The following is a 22,433-nucleotide window of genomic DNA, read 5'->3' on the forward strand; positions in this document are numbered from 1 at the left end:
TAGTGATACTCGAGTTCAATGTAAAACCAATATTTTTACATTATTAATCTCGTCAACAAAATCAATGATTAAAACGTTTGTTGACGAAAGGTTTTTTGATTACAATAAAGAAGTCGAGATGGAAAAAGCGCATCATGAATATTAAATGATTTTATTAAAGCATACTGTTGATGAAAATATGATGATAAAAATTATACTGCTATATATTAACCATGCAAGATATAAACCGAAGAAACATCCCAATGTGTTGGGCATTTATCCGCTTGAGTTGCACGAGTTGAACATGCTAACACCGGCAAAATGAACCGCTTTAAAACGGGGTAGATACCTCATTCAAACGCATCCTATTTATACATCAATACATGTATATCCACAACATTAATGGAACAACTTACATCTGCACAATGAAACAACTGAACAGGTGAACATAAATTAAATGATGCGCTAGTCAGAATAACCATAACTTGTGTTCTGAATGCACTGTTTCCATAAGAAACACGCTACGCGCCATGTAATATCCTTTCATAGAAAATGTCTCAAGCATGAAGATTTCAGAGTACAGTAGGCCAACTTCTAAAAAGTAGCTAAAACTTCAGAATATTCATTATAATTTTTTCTCCCCAATTTGGAATTCCCAATGCGTTCTAAGTCCTCATGGGGGCATAGTGACTCCTCAATCCGGGTGGTGGAGGACGAATCTCAGTTGCCTCCGCGTCTGAACCCGTCAATCCGCGCATCTTATCACGTGACTTGTTGAGCGCGTTACCGCTGAGACTTGGCACATGTGGAGGCTTCACGCTATTCTCAGCAGCATCCACGCATAACTCACCACACGCACCACTGAGAGCGAGAACCACATTATAGCGACCACGAGGAAGGTACCCCATGTGACACTACCCTCCCTAGCAACCTTGCTTAGGAAGCCTGACTGGAGTCACTCAGCACACCCTGGTTTCGAACTCATGACTCGAGGTGTGGTAGTCCGTTTCAATACTTAAAACAATATTTTTAAAATATTCGATTAAAGTTTCGTCTGTTACAGTTTTACAAAATGTTTTGTCCATTTTGCATGTCAAGTAAAATAAATTATTTTTGTAAAACTGACTAAAATGATAAAATGAACACAGCAGTTGATAAAGCAAGTTAAACTGTTGGCCTAATAAGACATAAAACGAGCAATAATGGGGTTAAAATGTACTTAAAAAAATAAATAATATGTAGCTTATAAGAAGTCCATTAGAGAAATCGTACGTTTAACTTACCCTGACAACGGATCATGATCGGAAAACACATGGGTAATGTTCGTTTCATAAAAGCATTACTCCCACCAGACAACATACTGTATCCAATTCAAAGCATTATAGCAGGTAAACAACTTTGCCAAACGGATAACAAATAAACATCCATCCAGACTGCAGCAATGCTGTCCTAAACTGTATGAGTGTTACTGACTGAACTGAACCACATCCTCAGCCAGAACATGTGACAGCTGGCACTTCTTGTGTTTACGGACATGACATCATGACACAGAGGAACGACATAAGCCAGCGATTTCACGCCAAATCCAACCCAACAGCTCATAATACAAATTATTTTTATAGGCTTACCGGAATTAATTGGGGGAAGATAAGGACATTGTTTTGAACACTGATTGTTTATGTACTTAATAATGGCAATTTGTTCATTTATAACCAAAAAATCTTACATAGTGCATCTTTAAGGACTATGTTAATAAGTGGCTTTTCCGCGCATCTTATCACGTGACTCGCTGTGCGTGACACCACGGAGACTCGCAGCGTGTGGAGGCTCATGGTACTCTGTGTTCAACGCAGAGCTTATAACGTGTGCACAATTGTTGTTCTCAAAACCGTTAACATTTCGAAGTCGAAAGCAGATTAATATAAGTCATGTAATCGCAGGTTTCTTACGTACTCTGTTTTTTGAATAAGCAGTTTTTTTTTATAGTTATGACTCATAAATTATGAGCTTTTTGTTGTCCATGTCACTCAAAATTACTGCTGCTGTTTGTGCCTCACAAATCCACCAATTTGTGTGGTGATGTTGGCGTACATAAAACGACATATTTGATATATTGTAGCACCAGGACATGACACCTTTTTTTGGCAAATTTGACAAATTTTCGCGCCTCCAGGGAGTAGACTGTCCCGCAGCTTTCAATATTGCGCTGATTGGTTTTAATTACATTATAATGTGTTTTATGTATTGTACGATACATGTGGTATTGTATAGTGAGTCATATCGTACAATACAATATGTTTTTTTTTTACACTCCTAAGCTATTATTATTGTAAGCTATTTTATCACCCTAAAATCATATTACTTCCATTGTGTCGCACTGTAACTCAAATTTGTGCTTTTTATTTAATTTGTTTTTATTTATTTGTTTTAAAGAAAAGGAGGGCTAAGTCAAAATAAATTTTTGTGGTAATCAACATTGTGCCACAAATGCTGTCGATTAAGCCCGACTTGTATTGAACCAGGAATACTCCTTTAAGAGATTAACGTGATGCCATCAAAACCTACAGCAGTTTTGGTCCAGCTATTTTCTTTGATATTAGTGCAGAATCATTCATGCAAAAATGAAAGATGACATAATTTTTTTTTGCTAAAGCTGCTCATTTCATACAATTAATGCATATAGTGTACAAGATCTGTCGAGTTTAAACAAGGCAAACAAAGCTACATATACCAATATAGAGTTTTTTTGGAGCTCAAGGCTTTTCCTCTTATTTTATTTATGTATGTATATCTAGTTTTGTGTTCCATGACAGAATGACAGTTATGTTTCAAAACTACATGAGTGTGAGTAAATGATGACAATTTTCCTTTTTTTGTTAAACCGTCCTTTTTAAACTTGATTTATACCTTCTCAATCATGTCTCCCAATGCTCAAGTTTTCAGTATGTTTATTTGTAAAGTAGCCTAAATCAAAGGTGACACAGATGTCCTTAGATGGATGTACTGTTATGTTAAATTTAGGACTCTTGGACCTCTTGTGCACCTTTTGAAATAAAGCAGCCGAGATACCCTTTACCATTTTTTTTTTTATTTATGTCCAACCTTTTCAGATTAAGCATCTGAAGCTCTTATTTTTCAAGGGCTGAATGAAGATCAAGGCTTTGTATAATTATTTTTTTTGTCCTGGATATTCTGTAAAAAGAGGTTTGCTCACAGTGTGTGGCCAAGCGAGAGGTTTATTTGCACATTAAAAAAAGGACATTCGTCACAAAGCTGTGTGTCAGAGCTGCGAGTCACCAGCCAGCTCTCGCAGGGTTTGGTGCAGGGCTGGGTGGAGCCAGGGCAGTGGTGCATGTCCTTGAGCGTGTGTTTGTGTTTGTGTGTGTGTGTGTGTGTGTGTGTGTGTGTGTGTGTGTGTGTGTGTGGTGGTGGTGGTACTGGACCCACCTGGTGCAGTATTCGTGATCCACTCTCTTACTCACTCCCTGTTTGAGAAATAGAGTTAGACACAAACACACACACACACACGGCTCCTGCTTCGTCACGCATTTCAGGAGACAAGGGTTTCGTCACCCCCTCAGCCTGGGGCAGCCATTTAATACAACCTTGTCCGTCTCTTCGATGGACAGAGCTTGTATTAGGAGCTCAGTTGGAGCCAGTTACATTCGTATGACGATCCCGTTTCAGGACAGGCAAGAACTGGGCCGTCCCCCATCCTTCTGTCACATGCGTGCTCTCTCTCTTGTGTATCAGCATGGGCGACACTTCATCCTTTGCTCAGCATGTACTAACACGGTCCTTGGAGACTAACGTGAAACCTGTGATGAAGCTGAAAAAGAATTTAGCTTGGAGTTAAGTTGGGATGAGGTAAGTTTAGGACAACACGGGACCAAAGAGAAATCTCTTGGGACTTAAAGGGATAGTTCACCCAAAAATGACAATACTGTAATTTTGTACTCAACTTCATGTTGTTTGAAACTTGGATGACTTTCTTCCATGGAATGCAGAAGATGACGTTAAGGAGAATGATAGCCTCAGTCACCATTCACTTTCATTGCACTTTTCTTTTCAACGACATTGACTGTGAATGGTGACTGAGGCTGAACTATGCCTTAAAAGTGTAATTGTACATTTTGGAGCTTTATTATGCGAGCTAGTTTTTGTTTTTATTATTAATTTTAACTAGAGTTCAACCTAAATATCAGTTTCCCGATTAATCTGCACTGAAGGTTGCTTTTGGATCAGTTATTGGCAAAAATCAACAATTATATATTGGAGGGCGGGGCCGGGATGGAACAACGCACGGCCTGGTCCCCCAGTCAACCTGATGGGCGCGCGCGCGCAAGGGATAAAGGCAGCCGGAGATGACGGTTCGAGAGAGAATGTTTGTTTGTTTGTTTGTTTGTTTGTTTTTGGTTCAGTTTTTCATTAAACTATTATTTATATTTCCAAGCCGGTTCTTGCCACCTCCTTTCCGGGATTCGGCCCCAGTGTAAAGGGGTTCAATTGAAAGGAGGCGAGAAATATAACTAATAGTTTAATGAAAAACTGAACCAAAAACACGCAAACATAAACGCACAGAGCAGCTGCCTGTAATTCTCTCTCTCTCGAACCATCGTCACCGGCTGCCTTTATCCCTCGTGCGCACCCATCAGGCTGATTGGGGACCAGGCGTGCATTGTTCCAGCCCTGCCCTGCCCTCCTCCGCTCTACATATTTATGAATGTTCATTAATATTATTCATTTTAAAAACTATCGGGCGATTTAATCCGTTATCAGCCTGTTTTTTTTTTTCCCACCTCAGTTATCGGTATCGGCAAAATCCACTATCGGTCGACCACTATCGGCTGATATTAAAATAAGAAGCATAAGTATTCATATAAAATATGATGGGTCATGCAGGGAATTGTGGGAATGCCCGATTTATTGTTTTTTTTTTTAACTAATTTTTATAATAATTTACATGTAAAAAATACACATACTCGCTTGTTAAACAATGTAAAATTTTACCATTTAATTATACAGGGAAATCATAATTTTTACTTCTAAATCATTTAATTTGTACAACATTTTATTGTAAAAACTACTGTATTGTCTTTGAAAATATATTAAAAAAAAATTCTGTATATTTTACAGTTATAGTCGTTAATCAATGTTATATTTCTGTAGCATTTTTGCAGTCTTTTACCTATAAAAATACAGTCATTGTTTACATTGCAGCATATTTACAGTTTGGTGCTGATAGCTGACATGTTTACGTTTGTCCGATGCAGTGCCAATGGAATCAGTTCGATGAGTGTCTATGAATCTTAATCAATATAATGCAAATCAAGCCTGACTCTACTAGAGAAGGTATCAGCACACTGAGCTGCAGTTTGCACTGGACGTCCTGTTTCTTCAGTTCAGTTTGGTGGCAGATTGCCCTTCGGTTTATAAACAACTCTCTGGGATCATCATTTTTATTATTTGTTCCACTAGCCTCAATTACAGCTGCCACAATTAAAGCTGAATTTTGTAACTACTTTTTATGTTTAAATACTTTCTAATGTCCCAGCTTAACCCTTTAAGAGGGCCCTTGAGAAAAAGTAATTAGCAAAATATTAATAACTACAGTCTTGACCAACACAATGGGTATTGTTTTAAAGCTTTACAATACTTTACAATGTATCTAGTCAATATGATCAGAACTGAACAAGTGCTTTGAAATGTTCCGTTTTGATCATTTATAAAAAAATTATATTATTGTAATGGATAAAAATATCAAACCCATCAAATAGCCATGTGTCATATGTTGCTGAAAAGCTCTCAAAGTAGAATACAACCGTCCTATTTGTTTTTCTCACAGACAAAAAAATATTGCGAGTAATAGCCAAGTACACGTCTTTGTCCTACATGTTACAAGTGAAGTTTAACAACTCCACAGACTTAATATTAGCAAACTATAGTTTTGGCAAGCAATTTAGAACATCTACTTTGTGCATGACACAAGTAATTTTTCCAACAATTGTTTACAGACTGATTGTTTCACTTTTAATTGATTATATCACAATTCCAGTGGGTCAGAAGTTTACATACACTTAGTTAACTGTGCCTTTTAGAAGCTTGTAAAATTATGTCAAGCCTTTAGACAATTAGCGTCTGATAGGAGGTGTACTGATTTAAAGGTGTACCTGTGGATGTATTTTAAGGCCTACCATCAAACTCTGTGCCTCTTTGCTTGACATCATGGGAAAATCAAAATAAATCAGCCATGACCTCAGAAAAAGAAATGTGGACCTCCACAAGTCTGGTTCATCATTGGGAGCGATTTCCAAATGCCTGAACTTACCACGTTCATCTGTACAAACCATAGGACACAAGTATAAACACCATGGGACCAGCCATCATACCGCTCAGGAAAGAGACGCATTCTGTCTCCTAGAGATGAACGTAGTTTGGTGCGAAAAGTGCAAATCAATCCCAGAATAACAGCAAAGGACCTTGTGAAGATGCTGGAGGTAACGGGTAGACAAGTATCTATATCCACAGTAAAACAAGTCCTATATCGACAACCTGAAAGGCTGCCCAGCAAGGAAGAAGCCAGTGCTCCAAAACCACCATAAAAAAGCCAGATTACAGTTTGCAAGTGCACATGGGGACAAAGATCTTGTTTCATTGTCCACCGGTCTAATGAAACAAAATTGAACAGTTTGGCCGTAATTGCTATCGTTATATTTGCGTGAAGCTTGCAAGCCAAAGAACACGATCCCAAACGTGAAGCATGGGGGTGGCATCAGCATGTTGTGGGGGTGCTTTGGTGCAGGAGGGACTGGTGCAATTCACAAAATAGATGGCATCATGAGGAAGGAAAATTATGTAGATATAGAAACATCTCAAGACCAGGAAGATAAAGCTGGGTTACAAATGGGTCTTCCAAATGGACAATGACCCCAAGCATACCTCCAAGTTGTGGCAAAATGGCTTAAGGACAGCAAAGTCAAGGTATTGGAGTGGCAATCACAAAACCCTGACCTCAATCCGATGGACAGAACTGAAAAGCGTGTGCGAGCAGAGAGGCCTACAGACCTGACTCTAGTTACACCAGTTCTGTCTGGAGGAATGGGACAAAATTCCAGCAACTTATTGCTAGAAGCTTGTGGAAGGATACCTAAAACATTTGACCCAAGTTAAACAATTTAAAGGCAATGTTACCAAATACTAACAAAGTGTATGTAAACTTCTAACCCACTGGAAATGTGGTGAATGAAATAAAAGCCGAAATAAATCATTCTCTCTACTATTATTCTGACATTAAACATTCTTAAAATGAAGTAGTGATCCTACGAGGTTTTCTATGATTAAATGTCAGGAATTGTGAAAAATTAGTTTGTATAGGTGTATCTAAACTTTTGACTTATGACTGTATATGCTGCGCCTTCGCTTAAAACTTCACGAAAATTAAACGGAACATAAAATATTCCAAACCATTAGAGAAGGACGATTATCTTTAAAACAAGCCCACACACAAAGTAATCGTTTTCATGGATCATTATATAACCCAGACGAAGCACAATGTGCACGCATCATCTTGCTATCGGGCTACAAACCCGTTAGCTGTCCTGTATCCGATGATGTCATCAGAAATGCTGTAGCATCATGGAATGCGCCAACCAGTGGTGATAGTACTCAATATAGCCGTGGCCAAAAATATTGGCAGTGACTTAAATTGTGTTTCGCAAAGTTTGCGGCTTCAGTATTTGTAGATTATTTTTTTCACATGTTTCTATGGTATACTGGAAAACAATGATAAGCAATTAATAAGTTTTAAAGGCTTTTATTGGCAAAAACACTCTATATGCAAAGATTCAATATTTTACAGTGTTGGCCCTTGCTCTTCATAACCTCTGCAGTTCACTCTGGCATGCTGGATATCAGCTTCTGGGCCAAATCCTGCCTGATTGCGATCCATTCTTGCCTTATTAGTGCTCGGAGTTGATCGCAATTTGTGGGCTTCTGCTTGTCCACTTGACTTTGAGGATTCACCACAGGTTCTCTATGGGATTAAGATCCAGGGATTTGCCTGGCCACGGATCCAAAATGTCAATGTAATGATCTCCAAACCACTTCATTATCACTCTTGCCTTGTGACATTGTGCTCGATCATGCTGGAAAATGCATGGATCATCACCAAATTGCTCCTGGGTCGTTAGAAGTTGCTCTTGCAGGACGTTTTGATCCCATTCTTTATTCATGGCCGTGTTTTTGTGCAGGATTGTGAGAGAGCCCACTCCCTTGGATGAAAAGCAACCCCACACATGGATGGTCTCGGGATGCTTCATTGTTGGCACGACACAGGACTCATGGTAGCATTCACCTTTTCTTCTCTGGACTATCAATTTTCCAGATGTCCCAAACAGTTGGAAGGGGGCTTCATCAGAGAAATATCTTTGCACCAGTCTTCTGTCCAATCCTTGTACTTCCTGCAGAATTTCAGTCTGTCCTTGATGCTTTTCTTGGAGAGAAGTGGCTTCTTTGCAGCCCTTCTTGACACTAGGCCATTGTCCAAAAGTCTTCGCCTCCCTGTGTGTCCAGATGCGCTCACACCAACCTGCTGCCAATATTGAGCTCTGCACTGGTGGTGACATGATTCTGTAGCTGACTCCTCAGGAGGAGACGGTCCTGGCGCTTGCTGGACACTCTGGGACGTCCTGAAGCCTTCTTCACTGCAGTTGAACCTCTCCTTGAAGTTCTTGATGATCCGGTAAATGGTTCTTTCAGGTGCAATATTTTTTGCAGCAATTTCCTTGCTTGTGAGGCCGTTTTGATGCAAAGCGACGATGGCTGCACGTCTTTCTTTAGAGGTAACCATTTTACAACCATAATTATAGTGATGTCACCTGACTAGTACTCGTTCACACTTTCCCAGGTCCTGCTGATATGATCAGTGAAATAATGTTAGCTGGGCATTTTGTGCCAGGGCCAAAAAACAGTGAAATTTGGGTTTTTGTTATGGTTCATTTTTTTTGGCCAATGACGCTTTTTACAATTATTTAAAATGCATCTGATCACTCTGCACCATAATCTAGAAACAATGCGAATCAACACCACAACAACTGAAGCAGAAAACACATTGTCACTGCCAATACTTTTGGCCACGGCTGTATTTGGGCAGAGAGTCATGTGGTCAATCACTCTAATTACATATGGCCACCAGGAGATGGCGCCAAGTACATGACAGACTTAATGATGACTGAAATGGCACAGAATGAAACTCATTCTGTGTAATCTCATGACTAAAATCATGTCTGCATGCTATGCAAACCTTTAGTCATTGTTGTGTTTGCATGTGTGATTAGTTCTTATATACAAGTATGTTTTATTTGTTTGGAGAGGCTTTTGGACAACAAATTATTTTTGTAATGCTATAACCTTTTGAATGCTTTGTTGTATCGACACAAAATTTTACTCTTGTTACAGTTGACATGATTGGGAACAAAAGCAGTTTTTCTGAGCTACCTAATTTACACTGAGATATACATTATAATGTCAAATCAGCAGTTGTGCATTGTAACCAATCACAGGCTTGTCTGTTGCTCGCTTTGTGTATAAATTATATAAAATAATAAAAAGGGTCCATTTTAGATTTTTGTTTTCTTGATGGTGTGAAGACTACTGCTTTATCTATGTTTTCTTTCTCTCATCCTCCTAGTTTCTCCACCTTCCATTCACCACATTAAACTAATTGTGTAGACACCACTGATTGTGATTGCTGATGCTTGTTTTGTGTTTGTGTGCAGCTCAAGCCCATGAGAGGATGATGAGCCCCACTGGGCCCAGTCCCAATCCCAACATCCCATCAGAGTACTGTTCCACCATACCACCCATGCAACAGGCCCGTGCTGCCGGAACCCTGAACTCTCCCCCACCCACCGTCATGGTCCCCGTGTCTGTCCTCAAGCACCCCGGTAATGACGGTACGCACTGCAGAAGTCAGAACATAGAGTTATAGGACAGTCCCAATGACCTCAATTTCTATAATTAGTTCATGAATGAAATGGTGGCTGCATTCCAATTTGGATACCATCTGTACTGTATACAAGCAAGAAACTGTGCTTAATCTGTTTTAGATAAACACATCCTTAAACTTGACATCAAAAGCACAGAGACGGCGATCCTAAAGATACTTAATGTGTTCGGCTAATTTGTGATTCAGTCAAAATATCAGTGTTGGTATTACTAGATCACAGTGCTGCCATTGATGCTGTTGACCACAACATTCTCCTAGACAGATTGGAAAACTGGATAGGGCTCTCTGGGACGGTCCTCAGCTGGTTCCGTTCATTTTTTGAAGGGGGGTTACTATGTGAACATAGGCATGTATGAAGTCACAGTTTAGGCAAACTTTATTTGGAACATTTTAAATGTAATCTTGATGAAGCTGCCATTTCTGTTTTTGTATTTGTTCTTGTAGGTTTTCCACGTGAACAGAAGCATGTGTGGTTTGCTGATGGTATTTTACCTAACGGTGAGGTAGCGGACACCTCCAAACTCTCTGTACAGACCCGAAGATCCTCTCAGGAGTCCAGTCCAGTTACACCAGATCCGCCGGGGGTGAGCCGGATAAATCCTCTTTACTAATCGGCTTAAGATAACTGATAAAGACTGTTGAAGTCATTCATTGATTTGTTGCCTTTCAGACTGATGTTATATTCCCTGGTGAGACTGGCGAGGGTGGTGAGGGTGCTCAGGTCTGTAACGACAGTCCTGCTGAGGTGAGACGCCCGCCCATCAGGGGACCGTGGGACTACGCGCTGCTCTGTGGGGTGGGCAGCTGTGTGCAGAGAGGGGTCAGTCTGGTGCCTGAGGATGATGAAGGTCTACCTCCACTGCTCATTACCACAGGAGAGGAGGAAGATGGGGGTGAGGACATTTAAAGGGATAGTTCACCCTAAAATGCAAGTTCTGTCATCATTTACTCACCCTCAGTCTGTTCCAAATCATTCAAAAACATTTTTTGCTTTCATGAAACTCAAAAGGAGACATTAGACATTAAATGTTATTCTCACTAATCAATCACTTTCTTTGCATCTTTATTTCCATACAACAGATAACATCTCCTTTTATGTTCCATGAAAGAATAAAAAGTAATATCGGTTTTGGAACAATGTGAGTTGGTAAAGATTGAAAGGGTAATCCTAAATCTTCCAAGTCTTTGTATTATTTTGTGGGACTCTGTCCTTTTATCTCATCGCATTCGATTCAGACTGCAGGCTTTACTTTCCAAGGCACTTAATAATAAATGATTTTCTCTGGATTTCATCACAGATTTATTAGTTGAGGAACGTCCCGCTGTTTGCCAGATATTGCTGCTATTGGAGGAGGGAGGCCCACGACCTTTGACCTTTGTGCTCAATGCCAATTTACTGATGAACATCAAGCTCGTCACATGTATGTTTTAAGATCACCATCTGAAAATAGTTCAAATATGAGAGGATATGCCACCTGTTCTTTGACAAACATCATTGCTCTCTTCGTCTCTTTTGTTGGTGTTGTAGATTATGGGCAAAGGTGCTGGTGCTTGAGTTCTAATGGTCTTCAGGGAGTTGGACAGAAGGAACTGGTGTTTATAATTGAGTGTCTCCCAGAAGAAAACAGTCTGCCTAAAGATGTAGTCAATCTGTATGTTAGTATATACCAGGATGCACAGAAAGGTACGTTATTCAAAACTGACATAGTCTTTTACAGAAGCTGTATGGACTCTCTACAGGTTCGGACAAGGTGCTTGAAGTACTTGAATTTAGCTTTTTCAAATGTAACTCCTGGAAAACCTTTGAAAATAGCCATTTTTACTTAGAGGTGCTTAAAGTTCTTCAATTACAGAAAATCTTAAAATATGTTGCTTAAATCATTTAATAAATGAAATGTATTTGTATTTTCGGAAAAACGCAACGACAGGCCACCAGACCACTGCTGAAGGCAATGCATGGACTGTGCTGTCACGCGGCACTTGTTACTTTTGGCAGCGCTGTTCAGAATGGTCCAAAAAATATATAATATTTTATAGATACTGCTGTGGTGGATTTAACAAGTATGAATCCTTGCAACTATCAGTTTTAATTAAAAATTACATTCTAGAGTGAAAACATTATATGAGATGTAAAATGAGATTTTAATGCTGATCAATGAAGGATTATTTGAAATGGTCAATTGCCTGATAAAAATACTTGTCCCCTTCATCTGGTACACTATTTCTATGACATGGAAAGTTATTTGTATTTATTTTGTACTTATTTTTAATACAAGCATTAGTTCAAGGCCGAACAAGTCTACAAAAAAGCAAAACAAAATTATTATTATTAATTTAAATAATTTCAATAATTTAAATAATAAAGAATGTTTCACTTTTTTATGTTTGTTTTTTATAAACCAAAAAGTTGTGGAAAATAATTTTTATGGCCAAAGTTCAGAGGCTGCTGAAATGCGCATATAGTGATTTTTCCCAGCAGTTGTTCATTCACATTTTAACTAATATTTTGTGAAAAATCACTCTCAAAGACTTGGAGTTTTGATGTCAGAAGATGGACTTTATTATCAGAGATAACAAGCTGAGTTGTCCTGCAGATACAACTGCCGAATTTGAGTTTGTTCTCACTTAAATCCATATCATCTACCAAGGTGTGGCTAATACATCCCATACATTTTGTTCTGTGTCTTCAGTCTGTTATTTTTCAGAAGGGAACATCTGGAACCTCTAAGTGGCCTTATCCTATATTTTCTCTAGTGTCAAAACATGAGACTCAAGTTTACCTTTGAGAATGACCCATTTGGAATTTGGGTCAGTTCCTAACGTAAATCTGTTGTGAATTTAGAAAACTTGAAACGCAGCACTTGAATCATATGGACTACTGCTTTCTGTTGAAAAGCAAAGTGCGTTTTAAGGGAGCACACTACATCAATTCCATCATGAATGAACCAAGAATCGTTACTGTGAGAACATGTAGTTAAAGATGCTCATTGAGAGATGTTGTACTGTAAAAATGCAATGAATGAATTAGATATTGTTACTTAAAATTAACAAAAATAATTTGTTTTAATGACATCATGATCATAGTCCTTGAAAACAAATAAAAATGTGCTTGAAATTCCTTGAATTTAACTTTGAAGCATCTGTACAAATTCAGCTGTTCCCTAAAATAATATTTGCTGTAGTCTCCCATTCCTATTATAGGTGTTTGTTTACTCTGCTATAGTCTACTTCCACATTCCAAAACCTGGAAATGGCAATTTTATACTTTTTCCCCATATTTTCTTGATAGTAATGTTAGGCAAGGTTTCTCATACAAAAAAAACATTTTGAATTTAGTATTTCATGGCCATTTATATAGCTAAAGATACACTAAGGAGTGTGTACTAAGAGATTGCACCAGTACAAAGTACATCAAATGTTTATTTAAAGTAAGCAAGAAAAATCTTGTTTTTCACGATATCACCCCATTGATAATAAATTGAACAAATGACACCACAAAACTAAAAATGTTCGATGATAATCTTGCAATTTGTTTAACAAGATCACAAAACATTAGATATGAAGTAGTTTAGTTGTTTTAATGTGGCGCTTGTCTTTTTGTTTTTTTCACCACAGGGAAATTCATCGAGCACCTTAGCAATGTGACGTTCACTGACAGTTTTCTGGGCAGTAAAGATCACGGCGGCGTGGTGTTCTTCTCTCCCAGTTTCCAACCGGTGGATGGTCTGGCTCTGCCAGAGGTCTCTTTCCTCTGTGGGGTTCTGATTCAGAAGCTCGAAGTGCCCTGGGCCAAAGTGTTTCCCCTTCGACTGCTGCTTGCAATGGGGGCGCAATACAACGGTGAGCCCTCGTCAGAACATGAAGAACCTCAGTAGAACCTTCATTGCAATGGAAATGCTTGTATTGTCCCATTTAATTAATATGTATAACCTCCATAGAAAAGGAAAAAGCTATAAAGTTTTTTTTCTCCCCAATTTGGAATACTCAATTCCCAATACGCGCCAAGTCGTCGTGGTGGCGTAGTGACTCGCCTCAATCCGGTTGGCGGAGGACGAATCTCCGTTGCATCCTGAGACCGTCAATCCATGTCTGAGACGTAGCGCGCATCCACGCACAACTCGCCACACACCCTACCGAAAGCGAGAATCCCTATGAACTATCCCTAGCAACCAGGCCAATTTGGTTGCTTAGGAGACCTGGCTGGAGTCATTCAGCATGCCCTGGATTCAAACTCACGACTCCAGGGGTGGTAGTCAGCGGCAAAACTCGCTAAACTACCATGGTCCAAGCTAAAACTTTTATTAACTATACAGTTAACTTAATGCATATTATAGTTTCTTAGAGGGGCCACTCAGACTGAATGTGTTCTTGCGCTTAAAAAGCTAGATGCAATGCAATAAATCGATCAGAATGAAAGTGTCCAGAGATACGTTTGTGTAAATGTACGTTCTTGTTAACCTGTCACCGCAACTAAAATAATTTGCGTAAACAAGACATGCTGCAACGGCCGAAGACGTGTGTCTAATGCGTAGTTGCATAGAAAAACAATTCAGAAACGTCATAGACAAATGCGCTTGTGAACGGCTCCTTATTGCACACCGTTGTCATTCAGACCACTGCTGAAGCAAACATTTACAAGTGTGTGGTCACGTACTACATGTTATTTTTCTCGGCGCAGGCAGAGATGGACCAGATTGACCAATCATAATCATTTGTGAATATAAGAGAGAACATTTTATTACATCATTTTGAATGAGAATGCACAGATTGATGTGTAACTCCGGTACTAGTCTTTGAAATGAATAGATTTAAACAAGCATATATTTTCATGTACAGATGTCCCCACCTAGTAAGACCAAAAAATACAAAATGTCTCAAATCAAAGGTGCTGTAAGCAATTTCAGCCGTTGTAGAACTTCCACAAGCTGTCAAACTGAGCTTTTGGATTAGCCACGCCCCCTTTCCCCAAAACCAGCACTCCAAAGATACCAAATGAGACTGACATTGTGCAGCAATGGTTGTTAAAACAACAGCAGAAAAACAGCGCCCTCAACTGACAACTCTTATAAGCAACATGTTGTAAAATTGGCATTAAGCCTCAATAATTTGCCGCAACTACAATTCTATGAGATGCAGAAAGCATCATTGACCGCGGCCCGAAGACATATTTTTGTCTGCTGTTTACAGAGACGATGAGACCAGTGTGAGATCTCGGGTCTCTTATTTCATTAATATCTTTCAGAGAATAGTAAAATATGTTGCACACCTTTCCATGAAAACATCGCTAGTAGCACCTTTATATGCAGACCAATGGATGACTGATAGTCTACATGGAATTTGTACATTTTTAAAAAGCTATAATGTAACTATTTATAAATAACTAACAAAATGAGTTAATATATTCATAATGTATAAAGGTAGAAGGTCCCCTCTATAATTAACAGCAAAAGCTGAGAGATCATTTCTTCATTCGTAAGCCAAATGGACATTATAAATAAAATAATTTATCAAAATGAATCCAAATCAAATTTGTAATCTAGAGCTTGTGAACTGGAATCTATATCAACACCCATCCCTAATCTGTTGTTTATTCTTTACAGTTTATCCCTGCCCACTGGTGAGCGTGCGTTTCCGTGAGTCAGTATTTAAAGAGACGGGACACACCATCATGAATCTGCTCACTGTACGTGTTCGCACTTCATATGAACTTTGACACGTTAAGAAACCACCATGTGTTCACACCAGATACTAATTCACCCTTTCATATGGGTTGATGTCTAATTTAATTTAAGTTTGTCGTGGTATCATTGAAAAGTTTTGGATTTTGTTTTCAGTGGAAGTAGGATTTAGAAATATTATGGTCTTAATTAAACATTTTAAGAGAATAGCACGGCAGGAATTACCACATTATTAGTAGATACAGCTGTGTTCTTTTAGAAAGGAAGGTGGTTTGGTTAATCTGTTTTCCTGCCTGTCTCAGCAGACATCTTGGGTTCAGCTCAGGACAGTTGAGGAAAGAGATTAGAGAGTGCTCAAGACTCAAGCCTGAGATCTCAGTTTACTTCTGGTCTGAGTCTGCCGCCTTTGATCTCCATTTCAGTTCATTTTATCCTTTTAAGTACTTTTACTTTCATGGCCACTTTCCTTTTCACAGACGTGGAAATGTGTTGGAGCTATCTGTTGCAGATAAGGTTAAATTCTTAACTAAATTGTCTCCTAACAGGTGATTCTCCTTTGCAAATCCATTTTAGTCTAAAGCTAAACTTGAACATGCTTTGCTTTTAAATCACATATCATTTGTAATCACCTTTATTCTTGCATTGTGTTGATTTTGTCACAGGACCTGAGGAACTACCAGTACAGTTTACCAGTGGTGGACAGTCTGAGAGTACACATGGAGATGGGCAACAGCTATATTGACATTCCCAAGACCAGGTTTAATGAGGTCAGTTATACTGGTATATTGCAGCAGTCAGGCTCAATTCTTCAAAGATATTTTCCTTTCAACAATTTCCTGCATTTCATTTTTACAGACACAGACTTCATTCTTTTTGTAGATAAAATTGTCTTTAGGTAATTTTAAGTATGCTGTGTTTTTTGGGTTTTATGAACATGTAACATTTAAGTAAAAACAACTAAATCTCTCAATGACTTCACTGGTAGGGTGTTTGGCGTAAAAAAAAATCGAACTTATGTGTACTTACACTGATCAGACACAACATTAAAACCACCTGCCTAATATTGTAAAGGTTCCCCTCATGCCACCAAAACAGCGCCAATCCTCTGAGATGATGTTCTTCTCAGCACAATTGTACAGAGTGGTTATCTGAGTTACTCGTAGACTTTGTCAGTTCAAACTAGTCTGACCATTCTCTGTTGACCTCTCTCATCAACAAGGTGTTTCCATCCACAGAACTGCCGCTCACTGGATGTTTTTTGTTTTTGGCAACATTCGGAGTAAATTCTAGAAACTGTCACAGAAATACGCAAACCAGCCCATCTGGCACCAACAATCATGCCACGGTCCATATCAACTGAGATCATATTTTTTCCCCATTCTGATGGTTGTTGTGAACATTAACTGAAGCTCCTGACCCGTATCTGCATGATTTTATGCACTGCTGCCACACGATTGGCTGATTAGATAATCGCATGGATTTTTGTTGGGGACCTACACAATATTAGGCAGGTGGTTTTAATGTTGTGGCTGATTGGTGTATGTTGTACTATTAACATACTTGTGGTCTGGGTTTGATACTATTTAAACTCAATCAACAGCATTTGTAGCATAATATTGATTACCACAAAAAAAATTATTATGGCCCATTCCTCTTATTTAAAACAAAAAAAAATTTGATGCAAAAATACCAGTTACTGTGATGCACTTACAAAAAAGTGAATAGGGCCAGTCCATAAACGTTAAAATACACACTGTTTTAAAAGTATAGCTAAAATTTGATCACACTAAAATCATGTTAAGATGTTTACATCTTGTGGCTATACTTTTGAAACTAAGTATTTTAACATTTATGGACTGGCCCCATTCATTTCCATAGTCGTTTTTTTTTCCAACCCCTTGTGACCCCGCGTCTACATGCGTGGACGTCTTATTTTGGCTTCTCGATACGCAACGTATAATTTAATTTCATTTAAACTGACTGATCCCAGTTCAGGACACTCTGGGCTGTCTTTTTAAACTTTTGACGCAGTCGTGACAAAACAACATGGCACTGATCACAGCAGAGTTTGTCTTTTGGAGAATCGGCAACAAAAATACATCTGGTAAGAAACCTGATTTTAAGTTTTTACTTCCAAACCTGTTTGAGTCAGAAGATCTCTAGCTTCATCCAATATGCCATTTAAAAAATGTGAGTGATGTGGCGTTTTGCAATACACTGTTAAACAGTGTACACTATATTGTACAATAGCGCTATATATAAAATCCTATATTTACTGTGCATTTACACATTGAGAGAGAAAAATTTAACTTTCAGAGGCTTTATATGGGGTTGGGATGAAAATAAGGTGCATTTTGAACTGTTCTGAGACCAGTGCAGACAGACTGCACACTGGAGGTTAAGTCATTCACTAAATGGGGAGCAATGGTTCATCCTATAGCTTTCCTATGAAGCTTGGTGCATTCAATCCAAACTTCCTATCAAAAGTTCAGTTTCAGGCTGCAGATGATGTTTGGATCACTCAACATGTTTGACACACATGGGACGATGATCATCAGTACATGAATTCAGAATTTATAATGTATAATTTGATTTTAACATGGTTGCCAGTGATTGAATGATGCTGGACATAACTTTGAATCAGAATTAATTCTGATTCGTAAAATGCTTCAGCACTATCACTTGTTTGTTTGACAGTGCAAAGAAAGAACATTGAGATTTTGTTGCCATAATCTTGGTTTTCCAAGTATTATTGTTCCAAAACTACTGTATTGACTGTAACATCGCAAAAACATGAATAGCCAACACTCAAAAAAAAATAAATTCTAGAAAACGGACTTTCTATAGCTTAGCATTATTTAAAATGCCACAACTAAGTCTCACAAAATCAAAAAGGGAAATGGAAAATGCAGACGGGAGTCACACCGGTGTCAGGAGTTAAATGAGAGACTATTCATTATTTTCTGTGGTAAATAACATTGTGCCACAAAGGCTGTTGATTGAGATTAACTATTATTGAACCTGGAATATTCCTTTAATTCTGATCTGGCCTTTCTTGAGCTTTTCCATTTGATATTGCATATTACTTCCAAATACTAATTTATTACTCCAAAATCTCAATATACATTTATCTTTTTTAATTTTATGTACAGCTATTACACTTCTTTTGCTGCTTGGCAAGCATTGATGTTTTCTTCGGAAATACAAATCTAGTCGATTGTTGTTTTGTTGTCTGTCTGTTGCAGATGTTGAAAGTGGTGAACTCCTCCAACGAGCACGTGATTAGTTTTGGTGCCTGTTTCAGTACAGAGGCAGATTCTCATCTGGTTTGCATGCAGAATGAGGACGGAAGCTACCAGACACAAGCCAACAGTATTCCAGGAAAGACCAGGAGAGGCATGTCATCTAGATCCAAATACATTTCCGATGGAGAGTCACAAATGTCATTGTTATTTAGAACTGAGAGTCTGAACTTTGTCTGAGAAACCGTTCTCATTTGCTGTAAAGGTGATACATCAGTGGATGTGTGTTTGGCCTGACCCCATATTTCTCTTGCAGTGACTGGAGCAAGTTTTGTGGTGTTTAATGGTGCTTTGAAAGCTTCATCAGGATTTATTGCCAAATCAAGCATCGTGGAGGGTAATACTTTCAATGTTTCTCAGCTTCTCTTAGGGAGCTTTTGAAACTATTGCATAATCATGTTTTCTCTTTATCTAGATGGGTTAATGGTGCAGATTCCTCCCGCGACCATGGAGGGCTTGCGGCAGTCGCTCCGAGACCAGACAGACTTCAAGATCCCTTGTGGAAAGGTGGATTCTGAAGAGACACGGGAAAATGTGAATGTACGCTGGGTCGACTGGACAGCACCCTTCAACACTGGGTACTAAATATTGATCAGACACTTTCTCATGGAAGTGTTATACATTCAAACTGTGCTGAATTATAAATGCACAGCATGATAAAGCACTATTGTTAAATGCAGTAAGATATGTAGAGTAACCCTTTAAGGCCGCGCGCGGGTCCGCGAGAAAAAAACTACTTTAAAAATATTTATAACTACAGTCTTGACCAACACAAAACTTGTATCGTTTGAAACCTTAGAAGCTCTACTTTACAAATATCAATTCAGCAGTGTTCTGTTTTGATAATATATTAAAACAAATTGCACAGTACATATTATTGCAATCAATAAAAACATCAAACTCATCAAATAGCCATGTGTCATATGTTGTTTGAAAGCTCTCAAATAGTAGAATACAACCAGCCAAATACTCTGAATACTTAGACAAAAATATAGCAATTAACAGCGAAGTATATGTCTTTGACAATTATGTTGGTGTTGCTTATATGCCACGTTTTTGCTTATAATTTCACGAAAAATAAACGGAACATAAAATCTCACATAACATTACTTAGAGGAGGTGATTATCTTTCAAATGAGCTCACACACAAGGTAATCTGATGTATAGATCATTATATAATCCACATGAAGCACAATGTTACATATGGCCACCAGGAGATGGCGCCAAATACATGACACAGATTCAATGACGACTCAAATGGCACAGAATTAAACTCCATTCTGTGAAATCTCATGACTAAAATCATGTCTGCATGCTATGAAAACCTTCAGTCATTGTTGTGTTTGCATTGATAATTAGTTCTTATGTGCAATTATTATGTTTTATTTGTTTGGAGAGGCTTTTGGACAGTAAAATATATTTGTAATGCCATAGCTTTTGATTGCTTTGTCGTATCAACACAGATACAGTTGACATGATTGGGAACAACACAAAAGCAGTTTTTCAGAGCTACCTTATGTGTACACAGAGACATATAATATCAAATAAGAAAAAAAAGATTTTTTTTTTTCAAGCAGTTTCTTAGGTGGAGAGTCTCTCCATAACTAGTTATGATCTATATCATTAAAAAATGTGAAAGGTTTTCTTTACAATGCTGCTAAACACCTGACACTCCTTCAGACTGGAGTTATACAAATGCAGGTATCTCCAGATCTCCTCACACACGTGCTCTTGACGTGCACATCCACGGTTGTTGTTTCCATCTTTGTCTACTGTTGTTTAGTGGCTATCATCTTCTAGCGTTTCTTTGGGGCAGTTGTGAGTGTTGCCAAATTATGGACCCAGTAATTAATTTTGAAGTATGGGCAGTTAGAAACATCGGGGTGTGCATGTTTAATTCTCGAGCACTCTGCTGATGATGTCCTGTACGAGCATCCGCATCTGACCACAGTATACTTTGGCCTAACTCGCTGTCTGAATCGGTCAGAGCGGACTAGTTATTACTTTTGTCTTGTGCAATTAAAAACACCCCATCAAAATAGTGACAAATGAGAAAAAGTGAACATTTGACTGCAAACTTTTGCTGATGTTGTGTTTGTTTACACACGTTTGCAGCATCACCAGTCCAGTAGATGGCAGATCTCTAGAGGGTGTATCCAGTGTAAAGATCCAGCAGGATTCTGAGTTTGAGATGGATGGCAGAATTATCAGGTGTACTGAGGTGGGTCCCCTATGCTGTTCGTGTCATAAGACACAATGAGGGATGCGCATATTGTTCTTCAGTGTCAGTGATCATATCCTGTGTCTCTCTCATCAGGTCTTCTATCTGCTGAAGTCCTCAAACATCTCTCTGTCTGCTGTTCTCACGTCATCCGCTCAATTCCAGAGAGAGATCGCCACTGCCAGCTGTGCAGCTCTCTGTCCACACCTCTCTGTGCTCATGGCCAATGGAATCAACGCTCTTGCGCTCAGAGTCTCCACCGACTCGGACATGGTAGTTATTTTTGGCTAATCTAAATAAGTGAAACTACATTGTAGTGTGCAGTCTATTTATCCTGCCAGTCTTTGCCAGACATTACAACACTGGCTCCACCCATGATGTGAGTTTGGGGCGTGCCTACCCGTTTTTCTAAGACAAAAGGTGCGTTCTAATCGACTGTTCAGTTCAAGGGAACATCGCTACATTACAGGAAGTGGAGACCCACCAGTCATTGCGAACTATCAGAGCACTACAGGATGTTTGGATGATGTAAACTCCAAAATAAACAAAAGGAGTTTGAGATTCGTTTTTATTCTGCTTAATTCACCTCATGCATTTACAGAAGTGTATTCGAGCAGAATTTGAAACTCAACCTATGTGACTCAAGCTTTGTCTGTGTTTGATGACATTGCAGGGTATTCCAAATGAACTAATTTTGTCAAGTGAAGTGAACTTCAACAGGGATCCTGTTTTCAGGGTATAGGGAGCAGTGAACACTGCTTAGGGACCCTGCGAATCTGATTTCATTTTTTCATTTGAAAATTGATTGCAATTTGGTTTGGTGTCACTAGTGGCCTTTAAACTGTATTCAAGCAACTTATTTTAAAATGTAGGTACATTACAAGTTACTCAAATAGTAATTATTAGTTTAAGAAGGCAGCATCTAATTACTTGTATAACTATCAAAGTATTTATTTTCTTTAAAAACAAGACTTTGTGATCGGGGACCAGGGTAGCTCAGTGGTAAAGATGCTGCTACCACCCCAGTTCGCTGGTTCGAATCCCAGGGTGTGCTGAGTGACTCCAGCCGGGTCTCCTAGGCAACCAAATTGGCCTGTTTTGATTCACACGGGGTAACCTCCTTGTGTTCGCTGTAATGTGGTTCGCTCTCGGTGGGGCATATGGTGTGTTGGGCATGGTTGCCGCGATCCGTCTCTGGGATCCGTCCTGTGCCACCCAGACTGAGGCGAATCACTGCATCATCACGA

The 22,433-nt window shown here is 38.9% G+C and overlaps 1 protein-coding gene across 2 annotated transcripts in view; it reads left to right on the forward strand.

Moving 5' to 3' along the window:
• The window catches only part of LOC127636311 (zinc finger FYVE domain-containing protein 16-like), a 36,359-nt gene that overhangs the window by 9,510 nt on the left and 4,416 nt on the right, over positions 1 to 22,433 (forward strand). Inside the window, exons 5-17 of one of the 2 annotated variants that reach the window (XM_052116771.1) lie at positions 9,756 to 9,932; positions 10,430 to 10,569; positions 10,656 to 10,878; positions 11,284 to 11,406; positions 11,514 to 11,669; positions 13,601 to 13,825; positions 15,586 to 15,668; positions 16,326 to 16,430; positions 18,909 to 19,059; positions 19,222 to 19,302; positions 19,381 to 19,543; positions 21,081 to 21,186; positions 21,283 to 21,459. In XM_052116771.1, coding sequence (XP_051972731.1) covers positions 9,756 to 9,932; positions 10,430 to 10,569; positions 10,656 to 10,878; positions 11,284 to 11,406; positions 11,514 to 11,669; positions 13,601 to 13,825; positions 15,586 to 15,668; positions 16,326 to 16,430; positions 18,909 to 19,059; positions 19,222 to 19,302; positions 19,381 to 19,543; positions 21,081 to 21,186; positions 21,283 to 21,459 — 1,910 coding nt within the window. The remainder of the gene's footprint in view (positions 1 to 9,755; positions 9,933 to 10,429; positions 10,570 to 10,655; positions 10,879 to 11,283; positions 11,407 to 11,513; positions 11,670 to 13,600; positions 13,826 to 15,585; positions 15,669 to 16,325; positions 16,431 to 18,908; positions 19,060 to 19,221; positions 19,303 to 19,380; positions 19,544 to 21,080; positions 21,187 to 21,282; positions 21,460 to 22,433) is intronic. The other variant, XM_052116772.1, reaches the window with a different exon arrangement.

The sequence above is a fragment of the Xyrauchen texanus genome, chromosome 44 (assembly GCF_025860055.1).
Source record: "Xyrauchen texanus isolate HMW12.3.18 chromosome 44, RBS_HiC_50CHRs, whole genome shotgun sequence".
NCBI lineage: Eukaryota > Metazoa > Chordata > Actinopteri > Cypriniformes > Catostomidae > Xyrauchen > Xyrauchen texanus.